This window comes from Poecile atricapillus, chromosome 2, assembly GCF_030490865.1.
Source record: "Poecile atricapillus isolate bPoeAtr1 chromosome 2, bPoeAtr1.hap1, whole genome shotgun sequence".
Taxonomy (NCBI): domain Eukaryota; kingdom Metazoa; phylum Chordata; class Aves; order Passeriformes; family Paridae; genus Poecile; species Poecile atricapillus.
In genome coordinates, this window is record NC_081250.1 from 45,822,459 (window position 1) to 45,848,661 (window position 26,203).

The window sequence follows — 26,203 nt, forward strand, 5'->3', positions numbered from 1 at the left end:
TAAAAACAGGTCATTAACAGCATATCACTGGCTACACAAGAATAAGGACATGCAAAGAGAGCAGTTTATTATCCCAGGAAACAATACTTCCTAGAAACCCCTTTCTATTGTCCAGGGCGATGGCATAGCTTACCAACAGGCAGACAAAATGCTCAAATCAAAATACTTATGCCTGAGTTCACACACACACAAAAAGGAGATACATTAGTTACACCAGTTGGCAGTAGCATTATTATTTATTTATATTAAAAAAAAAAAATTAAGTCACAACTTTCTCTTAATGTAAAGCAAACTGAAATCTGTGCCTGAACACTTTGTTTAAACACACCAAATAAGCACAGTGAAAGCCTCAGTGAGGACATCTGTAAACTAAGGTTTATATTGCCACTTGGAAAGCTGAGTTAAAACAGAACACATAAAAGTATCAGTCAACAAGAATAATATTCTCAATGAACAAGAGGTTGTGAACAAAACCCCAATCTTCATTATGTTTCCTCCAAGTTGGTTACAAGGAACATGAACCAAAAATTTCATCTAAGGAACTGCAGAAGTTGAGCTAGAGGGATGAGAAAACCATAAATTTCTTTTACAGACTATTCAATAAAACAGAAGTGAGGAACATTGACCAGACAAGTGCACAACTGGACTACTCTGATTAAAAATGTTTTTGGCAATTCAGTTACCTGAGAAAAACGGATATTGCAGAAATCTTTTTATCTTCTCAAATTACATCAAAATGACCCAGTACACTTTGAAATACGTGATCCCAGTGAGTAGCCAGAGGTCTAGGAATATGCATTTCTGTATTAAAATTGTTAAAAATTAGCAGGAAGATACCTGAAACAATTAAAGGCACTTTTACCTGGCACGTGTTTTGACATATGCTACAGAAAACCGTGTCAGGTGTGACTTTATACTGAATTGTGTAGTGGTCCAAGCAGTATTAACACACTGTTAAATACACACACTTGACCAAATAGTCAATGAGCAACGCCAGCATAGTTAACACAGGAAGAAATCCACAATTTTACTTAACGTAAACAGTGAAGTTTCTAATAAAGGCATTTTAATTTTAAATATATGTTTAGCATCACTGCATGCAATACTCGTCTAAAAGTTTCATGTCACCTCTGTGTATCACTAGGCCAGAAACAGTCATGGTAAGGTATCTGGAGAGAAATTCTCCAGTCGTTGAGTCTAGTGCTGCACACAGAATTACAAACACCCTCAGTAAACTGCACAGATGCAACAGATGTTTGTATATAAAAGGCAAGTTCATTCCCACAAGGAATCTGACCCTCGTGTTGTCACAGGCACAGAAACTGGGGTGGGCATGCTAACTACAGCACTTAAAATGAGACCTGATTTCAAGAGATACCTTTCAGGGGCAGGTAGACAACTGATTTTTAAATTCTGCCAGAAGTCAAGAACTGTCCCTAACATCATAACATGGTTGCTAAATTCAGACTGATACACCAGGAAAAAATATTAAAACATATAGGCTTTTCTTATGGATTCAATATTTGCATTTCAGAGACACCAGATGCTGTAAAAAATTTTCTTTACCCTGTATTTTAAACCTTAGTAACAGGTGAAGTTAAAAGCACTGGTAAACAGCTAAATGACCACATCATTATTTCTTCACTGAATTCTTACTCTCATTTGAACCAAAAGTGCAAGGTATTAGTAAAATGTGAATGTCACAGGCACCTGAACAGAACCACAACGGTTTAGAATTCTGAAACTGTTTTTGTTAAAGAGCAAGTACAATAATCTTTGGTGTAAGCTCACATGGTGCAATCCAAGCATAAAAATATCAGTCAAAAATCAGAGAAAACCCATAACTTATCTTCTGAAGGAGAAGAGCCCAAGCTCAAGTGATCACACTGATATACAGGCACAGAACTCTTCCAGGCAGCATACATGGTCTTTCACTACACTCACATAGCCACTGGCATGCTAAATCTGATGCACTCTCAAGCTGCAAGCGATGGAAAGGATGGTGGCCCCACCTTTGGTCAGATATTAGCAGATCAGCTGGACGTATGCAACCTGAAGCTGCCTCGAGATAGTGATGCAGTTTGCTTCTTCTAGGAGTCATCAACCAACACTCAGACAAATAATGGCTTGTGAGAGGAAGAAATACTGGACAGAACACTCTCCCCACTAGCAGTGGCCAGTTTTAAGCTGGTGGCTAGGAATTAACTTTCCTGATGCCCTTATAGTACAAAGCAGAAGCCCACCTTTGGCACCTGTTTCACAACCAGTCCTGGAGAGTCCTGACTGGTATTGAGTTTGCAAGGTGTTCACTTTAAAACTGAAAGCTATCAACAGCTGAAGTTAAAAAAAATAAAAAGGACAAAAAACAACTGAAAACACACACATGAAACAAAACAACATAAAAACATATTTAAAAATAACATTTGTCTTCAGTATGTTTTTCTCCTAGGCCACTGTCCTTATACCTGTGTTTCCACAGGAAACTGCTAGACCTGGCATAAAATTACTCCACTAAACCACCCATTTCCTTATTTTCCAGCAAGGGCACACTTGTATCTCCTTTACCCTTTTTATTTGCATCTCCACTGTCCCCTGACTGCCCTGATTTCTGATGAGCAAATGTGTAAGTGTCTTGGCCTGTGTCCGTCAGGGGCGGGCGTTCCTCCTCGATGTTAGAAGAGCGTTTACTGTCTTTTCTGAAGGAGAATGGAGGTGGAGAAGGTGGCAAGTTAGGTGGCAAGAAGGGTCCATCAAAAGGCCGGTACACATCGACTTCTGGAGCAACTCCATTGGACTCCTTCAGCAAGTGTCCATAGACCACAGCATCATCAATAACTGCATAGACATGAGACTCATTGTTTTGCCTCCCTTTTCTGAAAAAGCCTTTTTTTCCAGGCATCTGGGTATTCACATTAGCATTGTACACTCCCACCATGGGATTCTGGGTTTTCTTCTTCCTGTTACAGAGATGAAATTGTTAACAGATCAAGAACAACACATCTGGTGTGTTGGTACTCAATAACAACAGCTTCTGTTCACTCATCCCAACCAGAGTGTCAGGCAGCCTACCTAGATTAAAGGCTTTACTTGCAATTTTGGGAGAAATTACTCTTGAGAATGGACATTCTTTTTTAACAGAGCAGAAAACAACTTCACACTCTTGGGTTACCCACTGCTGCTCTGCCAACCCTGAAGTTTGCAAGATTAACTCCAGTGGTCTCCCAGGCACTGGGGAGCACTGGGCTGTGCACTGTACCGAGTCCCACAATATCCACTGGCATTAATAAGACCCAGGGACCATTAGGTCCTCACAAAAATAAGGCTGTGTTACTGAAGACAAGATAATGGGTAAAAATGAAAGTCAAATGAATTTTTCTTAAATATGCTTTCCTGAGTGACTGTCCCTAAAATGGAAAGAACAAAGGCTGAAGACTTTTAAGTCTGTATTTGTAAAGTCTTTCCTGTGTGGCAGGAAAATGTGCTAAGTGCACTAGTCACCATATTGCATAAATTCATTCCAGCTCTACAGCCTCAGGACCCAACCACCTTGACAGCACTGAGGATACATGTATCAGAAAGCCCAGGCTATCAATGACTTCAGACTCTGCTCCTATGAGTAATGCCATGCATGTAAGCTTTGCACAACCCACTTCCCTCCCCAAGGGTTCATCTCACAGAAAATTGCTCCCACTTGATGTGCAAACTGCAGAAGTTGCTGGAGGCTGTGCAGATGAAAGAAAGCTCTTAGTCTGCGTGAGTTCACTTTGTTTGAACAAAGACTCGAGCGGAGTCATGCATACAACAGCCACATTCATTGGGATTGCATGTTGCAGGGACTGCTGAGGAGGTCCAACCAACACCTGACTTACAGTACACCCAAAAGCCTGCACTTAAGGCCAAGGTAAGTAGTGATCTGCAGGTTGAAGTAATGTAACTCCAGGAATGCTGCTCTGCTCTTGAAGTTACTCAATTTAGAGTAAAGAAGCATTCCCGGGATCACGCTACTTCCACCATGCCTTCCTCATGCCTTAGACCCTGGTCCACAGGGTATCAACACATGAAACAGAAGGCCAAGCAGCTCTCCCAAAATGCCTTCTTGAACTGCAGAGTTACAAGCTGAATTATGAACTTACTTTTTCTTAACACAGTACACCGTCAGTCCAATGGCTGTGAGAACTCCAGCCCCGGCCACCACAGCAAGTATGATTCCAAGGTCTGCAAACAGACAAGGAACAAAGACACTGAGCAAAAGAAGGAACACCCAGCTTTCTCCTAAAATCTGCCTGGGTTTCAACCCCTTCAAAAGCTTCTAAGCATAGCAGCTGCTGGCAGAGCAGCAGTTCCTAAGCCATGCTTGCCACAGGCCATTTCCAAGAGACTGGAGGCCAAGAAATAACAAACTCCTGCTATTGGCAGTGGAACACAACCAAAAAACCCAACCAATCCACCCACCTCCAAGAGTTTTTGATACAGCTCATGTGCTGCTAAACTTACCCACAGCACCTCACACATCTCTGACTGAACAGGCAAGGAAGAGATGAAAGCATAGAAAGAAACAGAGAAGGACTCAAAAGAAGAAACAGCAGCATTTCCACGGCTTCCCCTCAAAACCATACTTTCCTCTGAAATACACAGGTTGTGTTGACCTGGGGTTTTCTAGGAGTCATAAAATTGATTAGGAAAGTCCACGCATGAGCAAAGAAAATTGCTGCATGTTTTAAAAGAAGTATAGATTTTTTAAAAAAAGAAAAAGAATATTAAAAAATTAGAAATTGCAAATGTGAAGCAAATTTACATAAGCAAAGCCTACCCTAAAAATTCCCCCTCATCTGTTTTTTAAAAACTGTTTATGTTTCAGGGGGATGAAAGAGAACAAGAATGCAGAATTTGCTGCTAGCAGTCAGGGCCCAATCTCCATTAAATGGTCAGGGACCTGTCCTAGGGAGGATTTCTTGCTCATGTGAACACTGAGACTAATTGAACTGCTAACATGAAGTGAGGACTACTTTGATGAATAAGTTTGCATAATCAAGTCCCAAGTTGTTCACCAGGTCTGTGACCCTGGAAGGGGAAAACATCACTTGATCTTATTATATATTCTGTCTGTTACCTCCAATTAAAAAAGCTAAATTAATTTTTTTTTTAATGAAATCTAGTCTTACTACCCCTGATCCTTGCAATTTCTTGTGTCAATGAAAGAAAACCCAGAACCATACTTCCCACACCCCAAAAAACCACACCACATTAAAACCCCTCCTTCCTCCCCAGCTCCTAGAAATACTCAGCTGAAACTCTCAGAAGTTTTTGAAGGACAGACTTTGCCAAAGACAGGAATCTCACAAACTGCCTACATCCAAGGAGGACCATCATCCATTACTGTTACCCCAAGGGAAAGCAAGGAAACAAGCAGAAAACAAACCACCACAACCTTACAGGACTCACCTATCTGCTTGTCAGCCAAAGTCACCCAGAACTGCAAGACCAGCTGTGTCTTATCCACAGGTTTACAATTGGAGACGTTCACCCAGAAGTTGTGGTGCATAATTCGGGGCTGGGGCAGGAGCTCATCCTCGCGGCGCACGATCTCCTCTGCTCCCAGAGCCTCTTCCTTTATGTTGACGAAGGCACGGCCCGTCTCACAGGCAATGCCCATGCGGTCCTTGGAGAAGCCCAGGCGGGCAGTTTGCTTGTTGGGCACAATGATGAACCAGGATATGGAAACATAAGGAGGTAAACCATGAAGCCAGTTGGGAGTCTCCAAGTAAACTTTAGATTTTGGATTTGGACTCACGGTGAACGTGCACTCATCTGTAGCAAAGGGAAAGAAGAAAAGAAAACTTAGTTTTGATAATTACCGTCCTTTCCCACATCAGTGTTATCACAATAAACACAGACATACCTGCAGGATTTACCACAATCAACTATCCACTACCTGAAATACAAAGCTCCTTCTCTCTTCCCAAAATAAGCCACACCACTGGTTCAGATAAAGGCTGATTCTAGAGTCTAGTCCTAGAGCCATTGCTAAAGGATTGAACTCTTCATTTCTGTTTATCCATATGGGCTTTAATAAGCCTATTGAGAGATCGATCACTGTCCAACAAAGTAGTATAAAATCTACTACCTTACCTTTAATATGTGGCACAAAAGACATTTTCAGATCCTGAGGGACAGATTCATTGATGGATCCTTTACCAAATGTTTTTAAGGATATGGTGATATTATTCCTCATCTGAATCTTTTCAATAGATCCACCAGGGCAGAATACACCAACATTCAGCTCCGTCTCTGGGGTGGCACTAACGATGCTGTAACTGTAGCTTGTGTTGCACCTCTGCCCTTGGACGTGTTGCTGAAGTTTCAAGGACGGAGATGTAATTTCTACATTGATCAGATCAGTAGCCAAGAGCTTCCAAATAAACATATGCAGTCGGATTGGCAATCGGGTAATAACCTTGGGCACTGAAAGGGAATAGATCTTCCTCTGACACCAACGAATATCCATACAGCCTGCAAAAGCAAAAACAAAATCCCAAGAGTTGGGTATTTCTTGCAGAGGAAATACCTGGGCACACACAGAGTACTAGCAGGTTTGCATTACAGACCCAGATAAGCATCTGCCTAAGAAAATATCCTCTCTTAGTAACCTTTATCCAAATGTGTATTGTTTATATTTCAAGAGCTTTCTTTAACAGGTGCAGGACACCAAAGAAACAAATAGAAACATATTCAAAGGCCCTCACTCAAGACAGACCTGCTGACAGGGACACTGCTGCAGACTAGTCAAGGTATGGATACTTTAAATAGTCTATATAGTTCCATAATTTGCAGTGACTTAGGTGACTTCTATCTCTTCCCTTCTAGGAATAGCTACGCAGTTTCTCTTCTTAAAGGCAGAATGATGTACTGAATAGGTCACCTCCAGATTCACTGCACCCATCTCCCAGCTGGCCAACACCTGGTTTCCAACCTCAACCCATTGAAAGCCAAAACAAGGGAGCAGGTTTGGCTGACCCCTGGGGAAAAACATGCAAAAGCATTCCCTAAGGAATAGGGAATATAATAGGAAAAGTAGCATTAAGCTACGTTTGTTGTACCTATGCCTTTTTCAGCCGTGATCCTCAGCCGGGACAAGTCCTTGCACAGAAAGGAGATCCTATAGACAGCACCAGAGGTTAAAGTCACGACACGGTCACAGGTGCGAGGATCCTTGCAGATCAGGCATATGGGTTCAGACATGAGGGGGCTCTGGCTGGGCCATCCTTCCAAGTGTATTTTCACAGTCATGTTCTTCTCCTTGCTCAGGTCGACCAAGTGGGTGACATCTGCAATGTAAAACACCCCAGAGCATTTACAGGCAAGAAGCACAATGTGAAGCAGAACTTCCTTCACCTCTTCTCACCCCATTATATGAGCACTTGGAACATCTGGAAGGAGAAAATGGGAAGAGAAGAAAAATGCAAGCATAGTTTTTAAAGACTGACTGTCATGTGCAAAGATAGATTTTGGATCCACACATCATCCTGGTGCTGTTAATAAGGTGCCTCTCTGACGTCAAAGAAAGCCAGCTGGCCTAGTGGAAGTGTCCCTATCCATGGCAGGACATCCATTTGGAACTGGATGATCTTTAAGGTTCTTTCCAACCCAAACCATTCAATGATTCTACCAAGGACAAGAGGGGAAAATAGTGTACCTGTATACACACATACACACATATACTCTATTACTACTCTGCATTTTCTGGTTTTAGCTTTAGCTGTGGATCTCAAAGTCATACAAAAAAGGTGAATAAAATAGCTTTCTCCTGTGTGGGAAATCAGGCAGACAAAAAGGCAAGTGGTCAAATGGAGTTATCCAAGTCATTAGCATAACCAAGCATGTAACCTAGGACTACTAGAACAAGGTCATCATTTTTCAGAATGTTTATTCCTGCAGCAGCTAAACAAAGGAAAAGTTAAAAGAAATTATTGTGACTGGAGAGAGCTATATTTTCTTCTTACTTAATGACAAGCACCACAGACAGCTGTAGAATACCCAAATGTTTGGGAAGCTTTGAGAATATGCAGATACCAATACATTTTTAATAAGAGCAGTGTTGCAGATGGCAACCTGAGGGCTGGATTTGAATCTTTGATGGAACTTACATAACTACAAAATCAATCATGAAATCCTATAAAATCCCTAGAGAAACCACTGTTGTCTCTTAAATCCAAGTGGTTTATTACTTGCATTTCATTCATGGAATGACAACCTGTTTTTAATTTTTTATGTGATTATTGTCTTGTCTACTGGCCATAAATATATTAAAATTGTTTTTGCTTTCCAAAGAAGAAGGGAGATAAAGCTGATTAACTGAATACAATGTTTTCAATCTATCTAGCTTCCAAGATGCAGCACACAATAAATGTAAGCAAACATGATTTTATTAACAATTCTGTGAGGATTTTTCTGTTCAAAAATGGAGCCAGGTTAGACAGACAAAGAACAAAGAATTGTAACTGTGAGATGCTACAGATCCTTTCTGGACATGTGACTTCAGGGCACAAACCATTCAAACCTTATTCTCTCTGAAATTACTTAGAAAGCCTCTAAGTAGCTCCTGACACAGTGGCAGTCAAATGTGGACTTTCCCCCGCCTGCAGTGAGTGCACCTTGATTATTAACCTCCACCTTGAACAGAGGTCAGAGCTGCAAAGCCAGAGGCTAAATCACTAGCTCCATGGCTCATTACCTAGACAGGCCTTTTACTGTTTTTAGAGAAATGCTCTGGTATTACAAGTCATTGTGCTAAACAAATCTGAATTTGGGGCTAGAAAACAACAAAAAAATTATTTCCTCAGTATAGAGAAAGAGATGTAAAGACCATCAAAATATGTAGGGGATATTATTAGTGAAATATCTTACTGACAACATTTGTGTTTAATGTGACTTCTTCACACTTGTTGATGTTCAACCTCCTTTAGGAAGCAAAATAAAACTCAAAGGAAGAAAGGAAGGGAAGACGCATATTGATGCCATTAGCAATACAGAGACAATTTTACGCCTCTCATTTTACCAGTTAATGCCACAGATCTTGCTACCTACCGTGACAGTGGGTTTCACCTTGTTAAGCACAACTGCTCACGTAGGGAACAAAAATCTGGGTTCACACTTTGAGAATGATCTTTAAAATGTAGAGTTCATGTCTGAAAGCAAAACTGTTAAAGGCTTTTTTCAGTTATATGATTCAGGTGCTGGAAAGGGAAAGGAGTCTCCATTTATAAGTTACGGTGTAAAAAATACAGCAGCACTAAATACTCCATTGCAAATTGCAAATTTTAGCATTGCTGCTCGCCTTGCTGTGCTGGTGGCCAGTGGTACCCCGGGCAGTAAAACACGCCTCAGCGTTGCTTGGCAAGCTTCTTAAACTCATAGAGGGACCAAAGTTCAAGGAAAATAACAAAAAAAGTGTATTTCTCTCCCTTGCAGTGCTCAGTCCAGACATGTATAAGCAAAAGCAACGAAAGGGGCAGGCAGGTACTTACTCTCATCAACCTGTGGGTGCTGAATAACGACTTGGAAGAGCAGGCGAAGAACGCCTGGGTTCTGGGCATCCTGATCACAGCCCTGCAGGGACATGTTGAAACTGCCAGCAATATTGGCAGGCTGGCTGTCACTCAGCTTGAACACCTCCGGGTTGCTGGGGGAGCCAGGGATGTAGTACTCCACCCTCTCCTCCTTCCTTTCACAGTTGGACAGGCTGTAGTTGTGGAAGAACACGCTTGCTCTCAGGTTGGGAGGAATCACAAACTGCCACGTCATGAGCTCGTCTTCTGGAAAGCCCAGCGGGTAGTTAGGGGACATCAGGGTGATTGAAGACTCCCCCTTCAAAATGGATTCAATGATGCATAACCCTGAAACAGGGAAGGAATCACAACATATAAAACAAGTTCCAGTTACTGAAGACACGTCTAGCGCCCCAGAAGCAGAGGCTTTATTTTGACAGTGAGATCACCCACTCCAGCTACAGGTTAGGCTATTACAAAATTCTCAGACTAAAACATATACTTGAGTTGATTCTTAAGTCTTCAATTACAGAAAGGATAAGGAATGTATTAATACTGCATTTTCAGTTTAGCAGGTTAACCTTTCAAGCACATGGACAGACAAGCCTTTATTATTGGCAAAGGCAAGATCCTAATTCCTACTTCTACATTTGGCTTTGCAAGAGCAAACACGCAACCTGATAACTGCTTCTGCTTCACTGGGTTTTGGGAAAGAAAAAATGCAAGCTTTTATAGCAGCATGTAGCTCTCTTCACAAAAGCCTCCTAAATTTAACAAAGGCACACCAGCAAAGAGCCTCAAATAGGTATAATAAAGAACAAATGGGAGCTCTGCAGGCTGTGTAAGACACTTTATCCTTGGATGACTCTTGGCAGTGTGAAGCTGGTACACAGAGATTATGGTCCCACTCTAGGACTCCAGTGATGATGTGCAGCTGTGAGGAGTGCCAGGAATTACAAACCACTCATGTTCTAGACACTCGAACCTGGACCAGGTTTCTTTTATAACTGATAGCAATAACACTAGAATTCAAGTACAGAGCAAGATTTGTCATGAGATCACAAAGTAACCCAGTGATTGCTGTATAATATTTCAGGTATTTCAGGAAGATTATCACACAACAGTTTGTGTTACTGTGCAGGTTGAAACAGATAAATGTATTTATGCAGCCTCCTGTGCGTTCCAGGCATTGCTTCACCTTTTCCCACACTCCGCTTCTGAAGAAAGGCATTGGTTTGAGGCTCCAGAAGTTAAAGAAACTTTTTTTAAAAAAATAAACAAGCCAATCAAGCAGCAAAACACTCTCTGGCTCATTCTAATTATGCTATCTAGTCTCACCTAGCAGAATGCACAAAAACAAGAAAGCAGGTATGTTTAAGCTATAGGAAGTTTAAAGAGATTTAGAATTATTAATGTACACCAGAACCAGCAACAGAACAGTTTCCATAACTAATAGCCAATCAAACTAGGATACTTTGACTCCAGAAGAGCACCATCTAACCAAACAAAAAATCATACAACAATAGTTTCCAGAAAAGATGAAGCGGAAGGGAGTTAGGGATAGCAGGACCAAAACTGGAAGGTTAGCTGTGAAGAAAGATTGAAATAGATTCTGCTGCAATCTGCAGGAGACAGTTGCACTACTCTACTCACGTTTTATGGAAGCCCTGTTGGCTATGTTGAAGCCTGAGGTGATGAGAAGTGAGTGCCATGGGAGGTGCAGGGACATGACAACTCCTCCCAGCAGCTTGATGCGAGACACGGAGCCATTCCTGCAGAAGGTGCCAATGTTGACCGTGGCCTTATCAATACTGCTGTTGATGTTGTAGCTAATGGAGTCTGGGCACATCTCTCCTGGTTCAATCTGTCTTAGCCATGGGGTAGAAAATTTTAGTTCAAGTCCAGCTTTTGTACTTGCCTGCACGTCCCAGATGTAAGTCCTGTTAAGGCGAGGTAACCCCGGTGGGTAAAGATGAACATCTCCGTAGGGGCATGGGCCTGACATACAGTCTAAATGCAGAGAGAGAAGAGCTGTGATACACTCTGGAAAGCATTCCTTTAAATGGGGAGTATGATACTTCCCCTTCCTCGCTATTACCACTTATTTTAGGCACTAAAAGACACTCCTGTGACCTGGTCACAGGTTGTCTCGAAACAGGACTCCCAGCCCATAGAATAGACAGGATAAACCTGCTTTAGTCAGGCTGACTAACAGAAGAGATTCATTGTCCCTAGTATTCCACCTTGTTTGCTGAAGCATTTAGAAGGTATTTAGTGAATAGGGCAGAGTCTGAATGGACTAAAGGGACAAATGCAGTGTCAAGAGAGCTGGAAATCACAGATCTAGAGAATCCATTTTATCCTATGTCACCCAGAGAGTTCCTGGCAAATCATTCATCTTTAAATTTTTTACTGCTTGACATGAACTGTATTTTTGTTCCATTGGTGCCCAGATGAACAACAACTGCCACTGCAGGATTCTGAGGGGAACTCAGAAAACTTTTATTTGAAAAATCCAAACAACTGATTGACACTCAAAATAAGTATACTTTAATCCATGTCTAGGCTTCAACTTAAAAGAAGAAATATCACAAGTGTGCCTTGCAAATATACGAGATACAGTGAGTGTTACTATCTGCATGAATAATATGAATAAAATTCCAAAAGATGAAGAGAATTATCCTTGAACATCACCCCAAAAATAATGAAGATGTTACTAAAGACTGAATACCCAATGAAGTTTGGGATCGAGTTGAGAAGCAGCATGTGTTCATGCCATTAAAGAGTATACACAACAAGGATAACATTCAAAGCAGAAGAAGCTTTAGTTACACTTCTGAATTTACAGTTTCTTGACTTCAATAACATTCATTAAAGATAAAGAAACATGTGCAGGTCTTCAGTGTTTCTGTTGTCCTTATAGACACAACCAAGCTGTTCATCAAATATATAATATATTATTATAAGTGTTCAGAGGCTTTTGACAGGAACAAAAAGATTCTTTGATGGATTTATGAACTGTGGGAAAAGGAAAGTCAGCAAGGAATTGATGCAGCAAACTGCCTTCTAGCTGTTTCCAACACAGCCAAGTCAACATTAATTCTGCCAGCTGCAACACAGACTTCAGCCTGCATAATAGCAGCAGTCATTCAAGGTTATTTATCAGTGCTCAAAGATTTCTTCTTACCCAAGATTACGGCAGATACCTTAATAGAGCAGCAGAAAAAAAAAAAAAAAAGCACATGGTTTTACTAGAGGAAAATTACCACTGCAGAAAAATTAAAAATTTGTATCTTACCAATATTTTTCTTAATTTCCATGATGAAATACTTCTCTGGAGTACTACAGGTGAAGGTAAAAGTCACATTATCCCCAGGTTTTATCTTGAGTTCAGACATGATGACATATTTCATGCGGATTCGACAGCTTGGTGAAAGAGTGGGTCCCAGTTTAATCGTAACTGTGGTATTGTCCTCTTTATGAAGAGAGATTGTAAATGAAGCTAAGAAAGAAAAAAATACATAGAATAGAGGTGTTTTGTTATTAGCACATATGAATAACACCAGGCTCTCCACATAGCCCCACAGTGTCCAAAGGTATATTAGCATCCACATTCCCAGGAGCCTCTGGTGTTGTACCAATAGAAAATGCCTCCTCCCTTCCAGCACAAACAACATAAAAATATGCTTGCTACATGTGCCCAGGAGAGGTATACAAGGAATTTGTGCAGAATCAGTTCTGCTCCAGTCTACCCTCACCAGTGTCATTTATTTCACATTCAAAAAGTAGCTCAGCTATTCCTGTCAAATTTTTGTTCCCCTGATTTTTGTTTTCAATTTGTTATCACACAGCCCGCTTCATTTCTGCAGGCACCCATCAAGTCACGACTCAATTCAGGAAGTTTATTCAGCAGCCAAACAAAAAAATAGCTTCAACTTCAACCACAGACAATGGTAACAGATGACTTTCTGGGTATACCTCTACAATTACTGCAGGCCAGATGAGGTATTCCAGCAATACCAGAAGCACATACCAACAGATATTTTTAGGTGTAGTCACGGCCCTCTCCCACCCTCTCCACCCTTCACAACTCATTCCCTGAAGGTGCTTTGTTTGCACAGGATGCCTGTGCAGTGCCCCCCACCAGCACAGAAGGCATCTGTGGCCTGAAACATACTGCATGTGCTTGGATACCTCCTCTCCATCTCTGACACAACCATCACTGATTCACAGCTTTTGGGAAACACTTCACAGATTTCAACCTATCTTCAAGTACTGCCAGATGCAGGAGCAGCTCTCACAGGAAATACTGGAGGCACTGAATAAACTGTTTGTTGAATAATCTTTTATTTTATGGGTAGCAGTTTATCAAAAAAATGACTCAAACCTGATTGTCTTCTAAAAATATACACACAATATAAGGCACCAGAGAGTACTGACTAGACATTCAAGATGACTATTATCAAACTTCAGTTGCATGCTTAGCAATTAATGAGGCCAGCCCTAGCTGAAATAAGTTGAGTTTGCAGTGAAGTCAACCATACCTCAGCCCCGGGTGAAAATCTGAGGACAGGACAGACAGTAAGTTTTCTGCTGCTTGTTTTCACTGTTCTCCATTTCTTATTTCAGTGTATGGAAGATAGAATCATTTGTGCTTTTAGTGTATAAGAGAAAATAATAATGCATATAAAAAATAGTAAGATAATAAGAGATCTAGAAATAAAGGTACCCCAAGTTCTGTTCAAAAACATCTCTGCCTTGAGTGGGACATCACACAGGGCTGCATGACAAAGCTGTGTCCATATGCCAGGCTGGGAATCCTCATGTTCATTAACCTCAATGAAAAAAGATTTACAAGCTGGCAAACCCAGCAGAGCAGCACCCTGAGGGAGTCCCTGAAGCCATTCCAATTACCAGGCAGCAGCCAGGAAGGTGTAGGAGAACAGCTGGCTCACACACACCTGCACAATGCCCCAGGCTCTGTCCAACTGCTCAGCATCCCTTGAGCTCCAGTTTGGTCCACACCAGCTGCTGCCAGTGCAGGGGTGGTAAGGATGCTGGTCAGAGCCCAAACATGCAGGGGCTCACCTGGTAGGGTTGTGGGGACCAGGGCTGAACACACCTTGGGAACCCTTGCTTGGCAGAACCCTCTAATGGCATATGAGCACACCAGAGACCCTCAACAAACATACCCGCCCAGCTCAAAACTTCAGTCATCGCAGCTGCTGAAAGCAGCTTATTGCATTACTGACTCCATTTCACACAAAATCCATCTGTTCTACTGAAAAGACGTTAAAAAACCTCCTAATTTTTAAAGGAATCCCATGGTTTTGCAGGGCCTGACTTTCACTGCAATGCTTTGCAAGAGCCCTGGGAACTGAGCAGTGAGCGTGGTCGGTCCCTGCCACTGGAAACATTGCGGCTCCAGGTTTGCCAATGCCAGGCATCAAAAATCCCACTGCTAAGGGGAGTAGGGCAGAATAGTGTACTCAAAGACATGCCTCATCATTGTGTTTATCTGAGTTTTGCTGCTCTTGAGCCTTTCTAGCTTTTCTACACAATCTTGGAATCAAAAGACTTAACAAGTCCTTGAAAGTGCCTTACTTATTTGCTTCCAGGATCAAAGGTTTTAAATGAAAATCTCAACCACCACAAGGCTTGCCAAACTGCAGCACATATTTTTAACCACAAGTTTACCAACCCTCGAATACCATCAGTGAGTACCTGGTCACTGAGTAACTTTCCTACAGCTTTTAAGTGACAGGACAGCTCTCTGACCTGAGAATTCTCCTACCTCTTCCAATGGCTCGCACACCTTACGTCTGTGTTTCTGCCTTAGAAATGCTTTCACAGAGGTTTTCAATATGAATTTTCCTGAGGAAGTAAAAAAGATGATGGTGTAGCCTGGGAACTGCCTGTACAACAACCTTCCAAGCACACAGGGGACAATCACAGGGGCAATGTCCATGGGGTGGAGAAAAGAAGAGAATAAAGCCAAGCAAGCAGTCAGTGCTGCTCTTCCTCATTCTCTAGGAGGAAGCAGTCTCCAGAAGAGAAAATGAAACAACGATTTCCAACCTAGCCCCGAGTTCTATTTCCCATATCTCTGGATTGTTTTTGGGTTCTCTTGTTTTTATTTACAACACTTAGTGCACAAAATACCTTTGACCATGTTGGTCATAATTTTTCCGACGTTTAAGTCGTCCAGATATGAAGTGTTAATGGCACAAATCAAATAATTAATAACTACACAGACAAAAGACATTTCTTTCTTGCATATGGTAATTGTAGTACTCATAAGTTTATAAGTATTACTGAAAAGTCTGTTTCTAACTCTCTGGTCAAACAGTTATCACTGTTCCTGTCCCCATCCCTGGGACAGCACAGCCATATGGCCAACCTGGCAGGACAGACACCAGGATCACCAACAGCCAGCTCTCCTACACCACATGCTGGCACATGGCTCTAATTTTTAGTCATGAGGATTAAGTTTAAGTATAGCCTTAAGCACGTGACTAGTTTTAAATCCAACAAATACACACACTGAGTAAAAACCGAAAAACAGAAATTTTCCACATTTTGAAATGTGCAAAGCTTTCCTACAAGGGTCAAAACAAAGTATCTCCTGCCACAGCCCTTGAAAGACCCAAATTCTGCTGCCTGGGCTTTTTTTCCCTCTTTCCCCCTCCTCTTGATGACTTCATGACCATATAATCATTTGTCAGCTAAATATTGTTTTTCAGCCTAGACTTATTCCTCAGCTTTCCTAAATAGGACCTGACCAAAATCACAAAAATGTTTTCAATGATCAATGTATCATCACAGCAGTAAGCAAGAAGGATGCAGACACCAAATTAGGCCAGCAAAGTTGCCTGCTAGAAGCCCACATGAGAACATACACTTTCAGTGCATGAACAGTTTGCACAGATGAAAACCCCCAGATAATAATTTTGGCCAAGAAATAAGAGCGTGATGCTGTAATGCCAACAGCAGCCAGCTTCTAGGTATGTTCTAAGCTGCATTAGACTATCAAATCTAATGGGAAAAGTAGAATAAAAGAATCAGGTGGGAAGTATATGCAGTGATCCCAAAGTCACTAAAAATAAATGAACAACTGGCTAAAACTCCCCAAACTACAGCCACACATGAGCAGTACGATAAAGAGACTACTTAAAGACCACCTTTATTGGAGAGTTTTTATAAACACGAGTGACTCTCCTCATGACTCACACTAATCTGTCTTTGTCTGTGACTCCCACTGCATGCCTCTTTATTAGGATTACCAGTAACTGGACACGTTTCTTGAAAAGAAGCAATTTCCATGCCTTATTGCTGCTGCATAGGGATGACACACAGGATATCCAAATCAACACGAGGAAGCATTGCTAGGCTGGATCTCGTCTCTGTCTATACAACAATGAAATCTTTCAGGTAGAAAATGTTAGAGGTAAAGCCTCCAGTGCTGAGCTGGTTCATAGCTGATGCAGACAGCTGATCTCACCCTATTCTTTTTTCCTGTGAGCAATTACAGTTTTGCAGCCTCCCTTGGATATCTCATCAACTGCCCTAATCTCAATCTACAACCTCCCTTCCACAACTGGATTTTTCTACTGCTCTTCATTTCAGAACATGCCTTCAGGAGAGTTGTCCCATCGCAGCAGCCCTCTAGCACTAATGTCCCTCTCTGCACAAACACAGCTTTTCCTTAACAGTATGGTATTTCCAAACTTCTATGTTAGTGCTCAGAGCTCTCCCACTGGGGTTAGAAGTCAACTGCATAGTATAAAACAAGTTCAATCATTCCAGAATGTTGAGCCTAAATTTATTTACTGTGTTTGCATCTGACAATCTCATAGTAATTTTAACATGTATATATAAATGTCAAAAGGACATTTTTCCTGTACAAGAGGGAGAGCAGTGTAGAAGGCAGCTGGCAAATAGTCAGGGCAGTAGCACTCACACAGAGCATGTGTACGTAAACACAAGCAAAGGACTTGGCAGAACAGCAATTTTCATGGCTATGTAAAGTGCCTTGCTACACGAAGCAGGAGCTAGAACAGAGTCCAACTAGTTTTGGCTTGACAGCTGCATTTTATTGCAGTAATTTACCCATAAGGGTCTATGGATTGTTCCACACGACTTGACTGGATGGATTAAAGCAATCAAAAAAGCCCCAGACACACCAAGAAAACAAAACATCCAAGGAAATCCCAGATGTTCATTTATCCCAGAACTATGTACGAAAGCTGTTGGTTTGCTCATTCCGGTCAAATCACGGGCTTGTTCCATGACAGCCTTTTTTACCGAAACCCAGTTGGATGGGGCTGACTCAGGCACCATTCATGAGCTGGAGGAGCTGGGCTGCTGCGCAAGACGAGCAGCAGCAACTTGCTTGATTATGAAATATCATCTGTACCTAAACCCCTGTTCTGCCCCAGGGGGATCTGAACCCACACAACCAACACGCCTCTCCAGAGAGCAGGCTCATTCCCTGCAGTGTACAGTGCCACCAGCTCGGGACAAGGATAGCACAGGGATGCTGTTTGCCTCTACAGCTTGGCAGGCTTTCCCGAAGGCTCACTGCCTCTTCTGACCCCTTGCAGGGATGCTGACCTGCAGGCACACTCAGAGCCTGCTGAGGTTATTCCTCTATGCATAATCTGCTGCAAAATTTGTGGCAAGAGGGTGGGATGCCTGGGGTATAACACAGCAACTCAGTGTGGTAGTGCATCACCTCCAACACAATTCCCCAACACATCAAGGAATATTTGAAAGAGTAAACATCTCCCTGCTTTGCCAACTCAGTTGTTTCGCACCTGTCTTACTAACATCTTTGACAACCTGAGTCCAGCTCTCCAGTTCAACTGCAGCACCCAATTGCCCAAGTATCATCCACCCCTCCAGTCTCACCTGTAATGTAATCCAGGTGGTGACTGCATTCACAGTCTTCTAGCCCTTAGCTAAGTTAGTCAGGGACCCATACACTGTTTGGACTCCTCTCACCTTCTGAACAGTGCTGTGAGCAGCCAAAGAGAGATCACAAGTACCATCACAAACTAGAGCCAACCCTTCCTAATTTAATTGTAAACTACCCTCTACATTACATGATTATCTCCCCTATTTGGACCTGTCTTCCACGACCACACTTGTCTGGGATGTAAGGTCCACATTTTGTGAAAGGATTACTTTCAGGGAATCACCCAGAAAATTACAGTGATAAAATCGGCAAAGCTTGTAAACTCTTGAGAGACAGATGCTGCCAACTGCTATTATGCCATGGTAACCACACCTCAGGAGGGGGCACCTGGGGGAGAATACCCATTCCTGAGCCATCACAGAACAGCCCCCTGATCTTCACTGATTGTTTGAACTGATAGCCAGGATGGGGATGCAAAGCAGGTGAGATGTCATGAATTTCCTTCCTCATCAGGGAGGAAGGGTAGACACTTCTGGCATAGTGATGTTACAAGCCATTTCAGCACAGCTCACCAGAGATCTGTCATCACCCCAGATCAATAAGGTTGCTCACTCAGAAGATGTTAATTTGTAATGCCTAACATGAATAAAGCACCTCCAGATTGAAAATAACTGATAAAAAACCCCAACAACTATACATTTCTGTACTTATATTGCTTTCTCTATAACCCTTTTGGAAGATAATTAAAACACATAACTCGAGTAGATTTTTAAAAGCAGCTTTTTTCACTGCAAGTGGGAAAGAGACACTGTTGACTCTCAGCTGCCTTTTCCTAATTATTATTTTACAGATATGAAGTGCTGTTCCTTCTGCAGAGGTGAGATGTCAGCAAACACTGTCTATGAGCTGACCACCAGCATACAATCTATAAAATGTTTAACACGTGGGTTTGCGCAGCTTGAGGAGAAAATGTCACGCTGGCTCGAGGAACGTTGACACCACACAGGTCCCTGCAGGAGCCTCCCTTGATCAAAGGGGTGTTTGCCTGCATAGTTTTTATCCCTACCTTGATATAAGCCAGCAAGAGGACAACATCTCAGAGCGTGTCTGAGCAGCTCTTCAGTCCTGGCTCTGGTTCACAAAGGTGTAAAAGCACATTTCGCAATCAGGGATCCCTCCCATGCCAAACATCCTGCCATCAGCTCTTAGTTTCTCACTTCTGAGGAGCTCCAGATCATCTCTTTCCACTCCTCAAAGCTTGCTCTCTCTGTCTCACAGCCAGGTACTCAAAAAATCCAGGGCCAAGTCCAAAATGCCAGCATTATCCTACCTTCCAAAATAAGAGTTTGATCTGACATCACTTAACTACACTCTATCCGCCAAGAAATCCAAAGGCACAGCTCAAAGCAAGCTGCCCCATGGCACCCTAGTGGATGTTTGTTAAAAGGTGTCCAATAGAACAGGCAAAGTAGAGACCTCCTGTACAGGAGACAGATTTAAAAAAAAAAAATAAAAAAAAAATCACTTTTTCCGCAGCAATGGCAGTTCAGGCACTCATAAGCAAACCAGATCTTACTAACATACTTGAAATGCATATCTACTAGACACTATGGCACAATTCTTCAGCTGAAGGTCTTCCTGAAAGTCTTCCAGGAGGTTCCATCAATACTATCCACACCAGGCAGGCTCAGCTGCAGGCAAGCAAACCCTCACCTCAGCAGCCAATACAGAAACTCAAGATGTTGCTCTGACATAAAAGCCAGCAGCCAATAATATATAAGTGCAGCCCAGCCCACGTCCTTTTCTTCACACCCTGGTGGCACAAGCAGATGTGACGCAAGAAGCAACTGTATGGTAACATCTGCAAGAGATTCAATAAGTTTACAAATCAAGGGATGGTGACCCGGCTCTATTGGCTGAATCCTACTAAGAAAGCACCAAAAGTCAGCAGCTGGTCTTCAGGAACTGGTTAATGGTTTGGTTCCAACAAGCCAACCCCTGCTGCAGTGGGTGTGTTGTCCTCTCCAGAGCCGAGATTTGATGGAGACACCTGAGCAGCATCAGTGAGTTGGATGCTGTTCCAGAAACTGCTGTAAGTGCTTTGTTAAAGTGGTATCATCTTTAGTCTTTCCCCAGCTGGGCAAAGGTTTATAAATTACAGAAATTATTAAAGGTGCAGATTTTAAAAAATATTTTAACAGAAGCTTACAAGAGTAGTCCAAAAAATAATTAATTTAGCTCAAAACTGGCATCCAAGGCTATTTTCCCCATATCCTCTAGCTAATACATGCCTTGCTGCAGCTAGGTCTTTCTAGGAGCTTTTGCAAGGACACCAAGACCAGAAAATATCCAAAGGCAGAGCTTCAGGGAGCACCCAGAAGAGAGCAGGAGTACTTTACTGCTGTAAGAGAACTACTGGTCAGCTCAGCTCAGATGCACATTCCACCCGTGGCAGTGGTGAGCAGCACCCAGCTTCTCCCACAGCCCCAGGAATAACTAGCACCACCACAGCCACAACAAGAAGGGGTACAACTCCACAAACATTCATTGCTCTCGTGCCCAGGACCTGAAGAAGGTTGTGGTTTGTCATCAGACATTACAAAAAGCAAATGAGAATGGGGCAAAATGAGAATACAGAGAAACTGGTGAATAAAGGAGCTATTCAGCCACCACCTACACTAATCTGCAAACACGCCATGCCCCTGTCACCCACAGCTTTAGTCAACACAGGTAAAACCAAAAGTATCTTGACTTTGCTCTCAGAACAGGATGGTTCCTCACGCTGTTTCCCATTTGAAAAATTTCTGGAATGCACTAAGTGCAAAGTTATTCAGCCTCTGCCTAAGACTGAGGATTTAGCAGCTATGGATCACAAAGCTTTGCATTTAACATATGCCGGTATAAATATCAATTAGGCTGGATGATAAGGGCTACATTAAAAAACTGAACCCAAGCAACGTTTATTTGTGAAAACACTGCTGCTGCTATTACATATTTCAAGAAGTCATATTATTTTTCAGTGCTTTTTCTTCTACTTTCTTTTTTTCTATTCCAACCTTATTTGTAGATAAGATAATTCATATAAGCAATTAACAAGCCTGAGCACAACTGACCCAAATGATATCTGATATCATGCTGGGGAAAGGTTCTTCCCTTATTTGATTGAGCAAGCCCTGATTTCTCTCTAGAAACTCTCATTGCAGTATAGAAGGACAACACACAGAATTGTAATAAAAATGAGAGGAGGACTACCTCTTAGTTAGCAAATTACTTACTCCATGTCACAGGTCCATGGTGGTACTCTGGATATGAGATTCATCAGCCTTCAATCCTCTCACCTTGTTTTTCCCTTGACTAGTCCTTTGCCTTGAATCAGTGCCAAGAAATAATCATTTTCAGCATGCTTTCCCCTAATTATTTTTTGGCTGATGAGCCACCACATCAAATGACAACCCCAGGCATGAAAAAGATGCCAGCCACCTAAGGAGCCTGGCCCAGGAGCTGGCTCATCACATCCCTTTTCTTCTCTCCTGGGCCACTTTGTAGCCAAGTGGCTGCTAGGTGTTGCTGCTTCCAGTTTTGTGTATGAGTAAGCCCAGGGCCAAGAGTACAGCTCTTGGAGAAACTTCATTCACACAGCTCCAGAGACAACAACCTTACTGCGGATCTCTAGTGGGGAGGCACTCAAAGTGGTGGTTATTTGTGCTGCTATGGACAATAAATTCAGCTCAGTCTATCAATCCTCAAATCGTTTCACATTCCCACCACCTCACACACTCACTTCCCATCAAACTTATAGACTAATGAAAAACACACACAGGCAAGGCTCACCTCTTAAAAATAAACATCTCAATGTTCTGGAATTGTGAAAAAAAAATAAAATTAAATTTAAAAATATTAAAAAGGGTATTTTCTGGTGGAGGATTTAAGGTAGTAGTACCAGAACTGAGACACAGTTGAGACACAAATAAAAAATTTACTATAAACACATTAGTTGCTAGAGAGTAAAAACTTAGCACTCTAGACTGATAATGGCATGAGGCAAACAAACCCAAAAAACTTGCAACACATGTACGTTGGTTGTAATCTTAAAAGGAGAAGTCTCAATGAAATGAACAAATTCATTCAGAATGGATGATTCAGAATGGAAATAATCCAGTTTCCCCTGACTTTCAGAGGAGAACTAACAGGGCTATTATTTATATTCTGTCAGAGCAGAAGAATGACCCTGCTAACAGCTTGGGGGTTTTTATTTTATTAAATGAAGCAGCTTTACATGTTAGGACTGACGTGTGAGTCAAATCAGTCAGTTGCCAAGAAAAAGATAACTGGAGGGTAAAACAAGAATCAACATGGCACTATCTCTAAATTCACATATTATAACAATGACATTTTAAAGACAAAGCCCAGAATACATATGCAGATTTTATCACAATCATAAGGATACTCTAAACCTGAAACATTTATGTTTCATAGACAGCATAGATGTCTGATTAACTTCATTATTAGTGCCTCAAAGAAATTAATTTTTAGTTGGAAAACATATTTTCAAAGGTCAGATAGGCAACACTCCATTCACACTCCCATGTTCATGCAGAGCCAGCAGAACAAATAGTTCTTTCTGTAGTTTTCCAGCTATAAGTTGGAACCAATCTTTCATGTGATAAGTAACTTTAGGCATAAAGCTGTATCTCAAGAAAACCCTCAAGTTCCTCTGAGGACAACGTGACCAGCCATGCTCGACCTACACCTTCCTACAGGAACACTGCTGGGAAAGGATGGAGCAGGAGAGGACAAAGAACTTCAGAAAGGATGACAAGAGACAGCTTTAGAGATAGGCACACCAAAATCTGTAGCAGAGCATCGCCACTCCCCACAAAGAGCCACGTGTGCCTCATACATACCCCATGTGCACACCCAGCCTAAACCCGGCCTTGCTGAAAGGGAGAAAGCTGCAACCAAGGAAAGGGAGGCAACCAAAACACAGCAACAGCAGAGCCAGTACCAACGTCAGCACCAGCGCAACAGGAACTCCTTAAAAATTACAAACTACATAGGTGTGCAGAGGAAAATCTTAATCTGAGCTGTCTTGGGCTTTCGGGACAAACCTTTGCTCAGGGAAATGTTCCAGCAGTTTTAGTTGTGCAATAACAGCAGCTCCCACTGGAAAGAAGGGCACACGAGATCTCACGTGCCAACACACCTGGGAAGGCACCATTCTCCTTCACCTCATGTCCCGCTCACCATCGCAGCCTTCAGCCTGCCAACCCACGCTGCCAAGGTAGCCGAGACCCAGTCACCTCTTTTTTTGTGGGACTGGGGGGTCTCAAAGAGGAGGAAGGCACCGTGCTAGAGTTTGAGAGGATGACAGAGCATGACTCCTGGCACACAGGAGTGGTGGTGCTTGTGCAGGAGACAGACCAGCGGGCAGAAGCCTGCAGCTGGAAAGCAAGGGACTGAAGGAGGTAGGAAGAGGGGCCACCATCAATGGCAACAAACCACTGGGTCTGTCAGTGGTGTTTTGTGCAATTTCACTGTTACTAACTTTGCTCTAAAGAGCAACTTCAGGATTTGCCACAGGGCAAGGCCAGAGGTTGGGGAGCTCTTTCTCCCACGTTCCTCTAGATTAAGCTAAGATCCTTGGACAGTCTACCTCCTCTGCTTCTAGCACTGATCCATCGAGAGTTTGAAATATTTGTTTACTTTGAAAACAAAGCACAATTACTAAACAGCATTATATCCTTTCTTTTTCCTTTGAAGAGGCTTAGAGAGGCAAATTGCTGTTATTCACTCAACTCAGAGGCAATACATTAAATGCAAATATTTTATTTAAAAGACTACACAGCTTGAAACTTAAACCTCAGGGCTGCCCAGTTTCAAAGGAAATATTTCACATGTATTGTTTATGATAACAATAGCCTAAACTCCACTTCAGCAGAACCAGTGTGGTTAAAGGTAATAGAAATATTAAAATGGCATAAATTTCACATCACACTCTTTAGGTAATTTACAGTCACTTCAAATAATTCACCAGTTATTTTGTACATAAGGACTTCAAGAGCCTTTAAAAGGGCTACTGATAGCAGTTAAAGAGACTGTTTAGACTTGAGGATGGGCATTTTTTTGCAATCAAGCAGCTTTGGAAATTGAGGAAAACACCACACACTGTCCCTGTGTTCATAACTGGAATTCTTTTAGGGTTGCACATAGGGTTAGATACATGGGATTTCAACAAGCATCCAGGAATTTCAAGAGATTCAGAGCTGGTAGTGAGCATTAGACCATCTGACTCAGCTGGGCATATAAGCCATTCCATTTCCCTGTATCTATGGTTCACCTATTGCTCTATATAAATAATATTCTCTGCTGAAAAACTCGGGCAACAGCATGGTCCCACACAGAATACAGTCCAAGGAGCTCTTTACAGAGAATTCAGCTGCTCCTCTGGCGTCCGAGAAAAAGAACTTCGGGAAGTTACTTGCATAATCAATACTCCAGCATGTGAGGATGTAAAGATCAAACCATTTTTCTTCTTAGTATTTTCAAAAGAGAAAGAAAAGGATGCATTCCGACTAGAAGCGCCGAAACGAAATGCGATTCTATCCCACCACCCCCGCCCCTTTTAAATAACTAATAGTTATTAAATCAGCAGCAGCACACGGGGATAAAGGCAGAGTCACTGGCGGTGCCGCCGTGCGGGCTCAGCCGCGCCCCGGGCGGCTCCCGCCGGCGCGGGCAGCCCTGAGGGGCGGCAGGCAGGGCATGGGCAGCTGGGGCCCGCCTGGGGCTGATGGGGGATCGAGCCGGGAGTAGGGGCAGCCGAACCGAGGCTGGGGGGAGCCGGCCCGTCCCTATCCCTGTCCCTATCCCTGACCTTGTCCCTGTCCCTACCTTCCTTCGAGAGTAGCTGCGCCGAGGCTGCCAGGAGCGCGGCCAGGAGCGCGGCCAGGAGCGCGGCCAGCGCCCGGCCCACCGCCATCTCCCCGCATGGGCCCGGCGCCGAGGCGGGCGCGGGTCCCCTCCGCCGCCGCCGCCGCTTCCTGCTCCACCTCGCACCTGGAGGACCGGGCCGGGCTGGGCAGGTGAAACCCCTCCTCTTCCTCCCGCCCGCCGGGGCCGGCTCGTCCCCGCCCGGGCGCTGCCTCCGGCCCGGCCCCGGCTCGGCGGGGTGGAGCCGGCTGGGCGGGGTGCCGGAGGTGCGGGTCCTTGTCAAAGAGGTGTTATTCCTGCCCTAAACGCTTTTTCCTGCCCATTTCCGCCATCATTTACACTTTCCCAAAGGGGTATGAGTTGGTCACCAAGCTCCCCTCTCCCCCTCAGAGGTGTTACTGGGTAAAGGGCCCCTTGCCTGCCAAAGCATCTCTGAGCTTCAGCGCTTAAAGGAGCTTGAAGTTGGGGACAGACTTTTTTACCAGACAAGGGGTAATGATTTTAAACCGCTAGGACAGATTCAGATTAGATATTAGGAAGAATTTTTTTGTGATGACAGTGATGAAACACTGGTAGAGGTTGCCCAGGGAAGTGGTGGATACCACCTCCCTGGGAACATCCACAGACAGGTTGGACAAGGCTCGGAGCACGCTGATCTATTTGAAAGTGTCACTGCTCTTTGCAAGGGGTTTGGTCTTGATGGCCTTTACAGGTCCCTTCGAATCCAAACCGTTCTGTGTTTGGAAGCACCATGTTTCAGACAGAAGTAGGTTCCTCCCAGCAAACAGCGGTTTGTATCCTGCTTGTTAAA

General features: G+C 43.0%; 1 protein-coding gene across 1 annotated transcript; it reads right to left on the reverse strand.

Annotated features, from left to right (window-relative positions):
- Positions 1 to 198: 198 nt before the first annotated feature.
- On the reverse strand, positions 199 to 25,533 carry CDCP1 (CUB domain containing protein 1). The gene is made up of 9 exons (XM_058833652.1): positions 25,354 to 25,533; positions 12,844 to 13,047; positions 11,199 to 11,555; positions 9,525 to 9,893; positions 7,098 to 7,325; positions 6,130 to 6,510; positions 5,443 to 5,808; positions 4,134 to 4,215; positions 199 to 2,957 (listed from the first exon to the last, which is right to left on the reverse strand). Exons 1-9 carry the CDS (start codon positions 25,439 to 25,441, stop codon positions 2,504 to 2,506), a joined length of 2,529 nt encoding a protein of 842 aa, XP_058689635.1. The 5' UTR covers positions 25,442 to 25,533; the 3' UTR covers positions 199 to 2,503.
- Positions 25,534 to 26,203: the final 670 nt, after the last annotated feature.

What these genes read in the sequence shown, in the direction of transcription:
- CDCP1 (XM_058833652.1), bottom strand. Translation starts at nt 25,441, where the DNA reads ATGGCGGTGGGCCGGGCGCTGGCCGCGCTCCTGGCCGCGCTCCTGGCC. An exon ending in CAACAGGGCTTCCATAAAAC is followed by an intron (nt 9,894 to 11,198) that starts GTGAGTAGAGTA and finishes TCCCTGTTTCAG; the next exon opens with GGTTATGCATCATTGAATCC. An exon ending in GTGTACTGTGTTAAGAAAAA is followed by an intron (nt 2,958 to 4,133) that starts GTAAGTTCATAA and finishes TCTCTGTAACAG; the next exon opens with GAAGAAGAAAACCCAGAATC.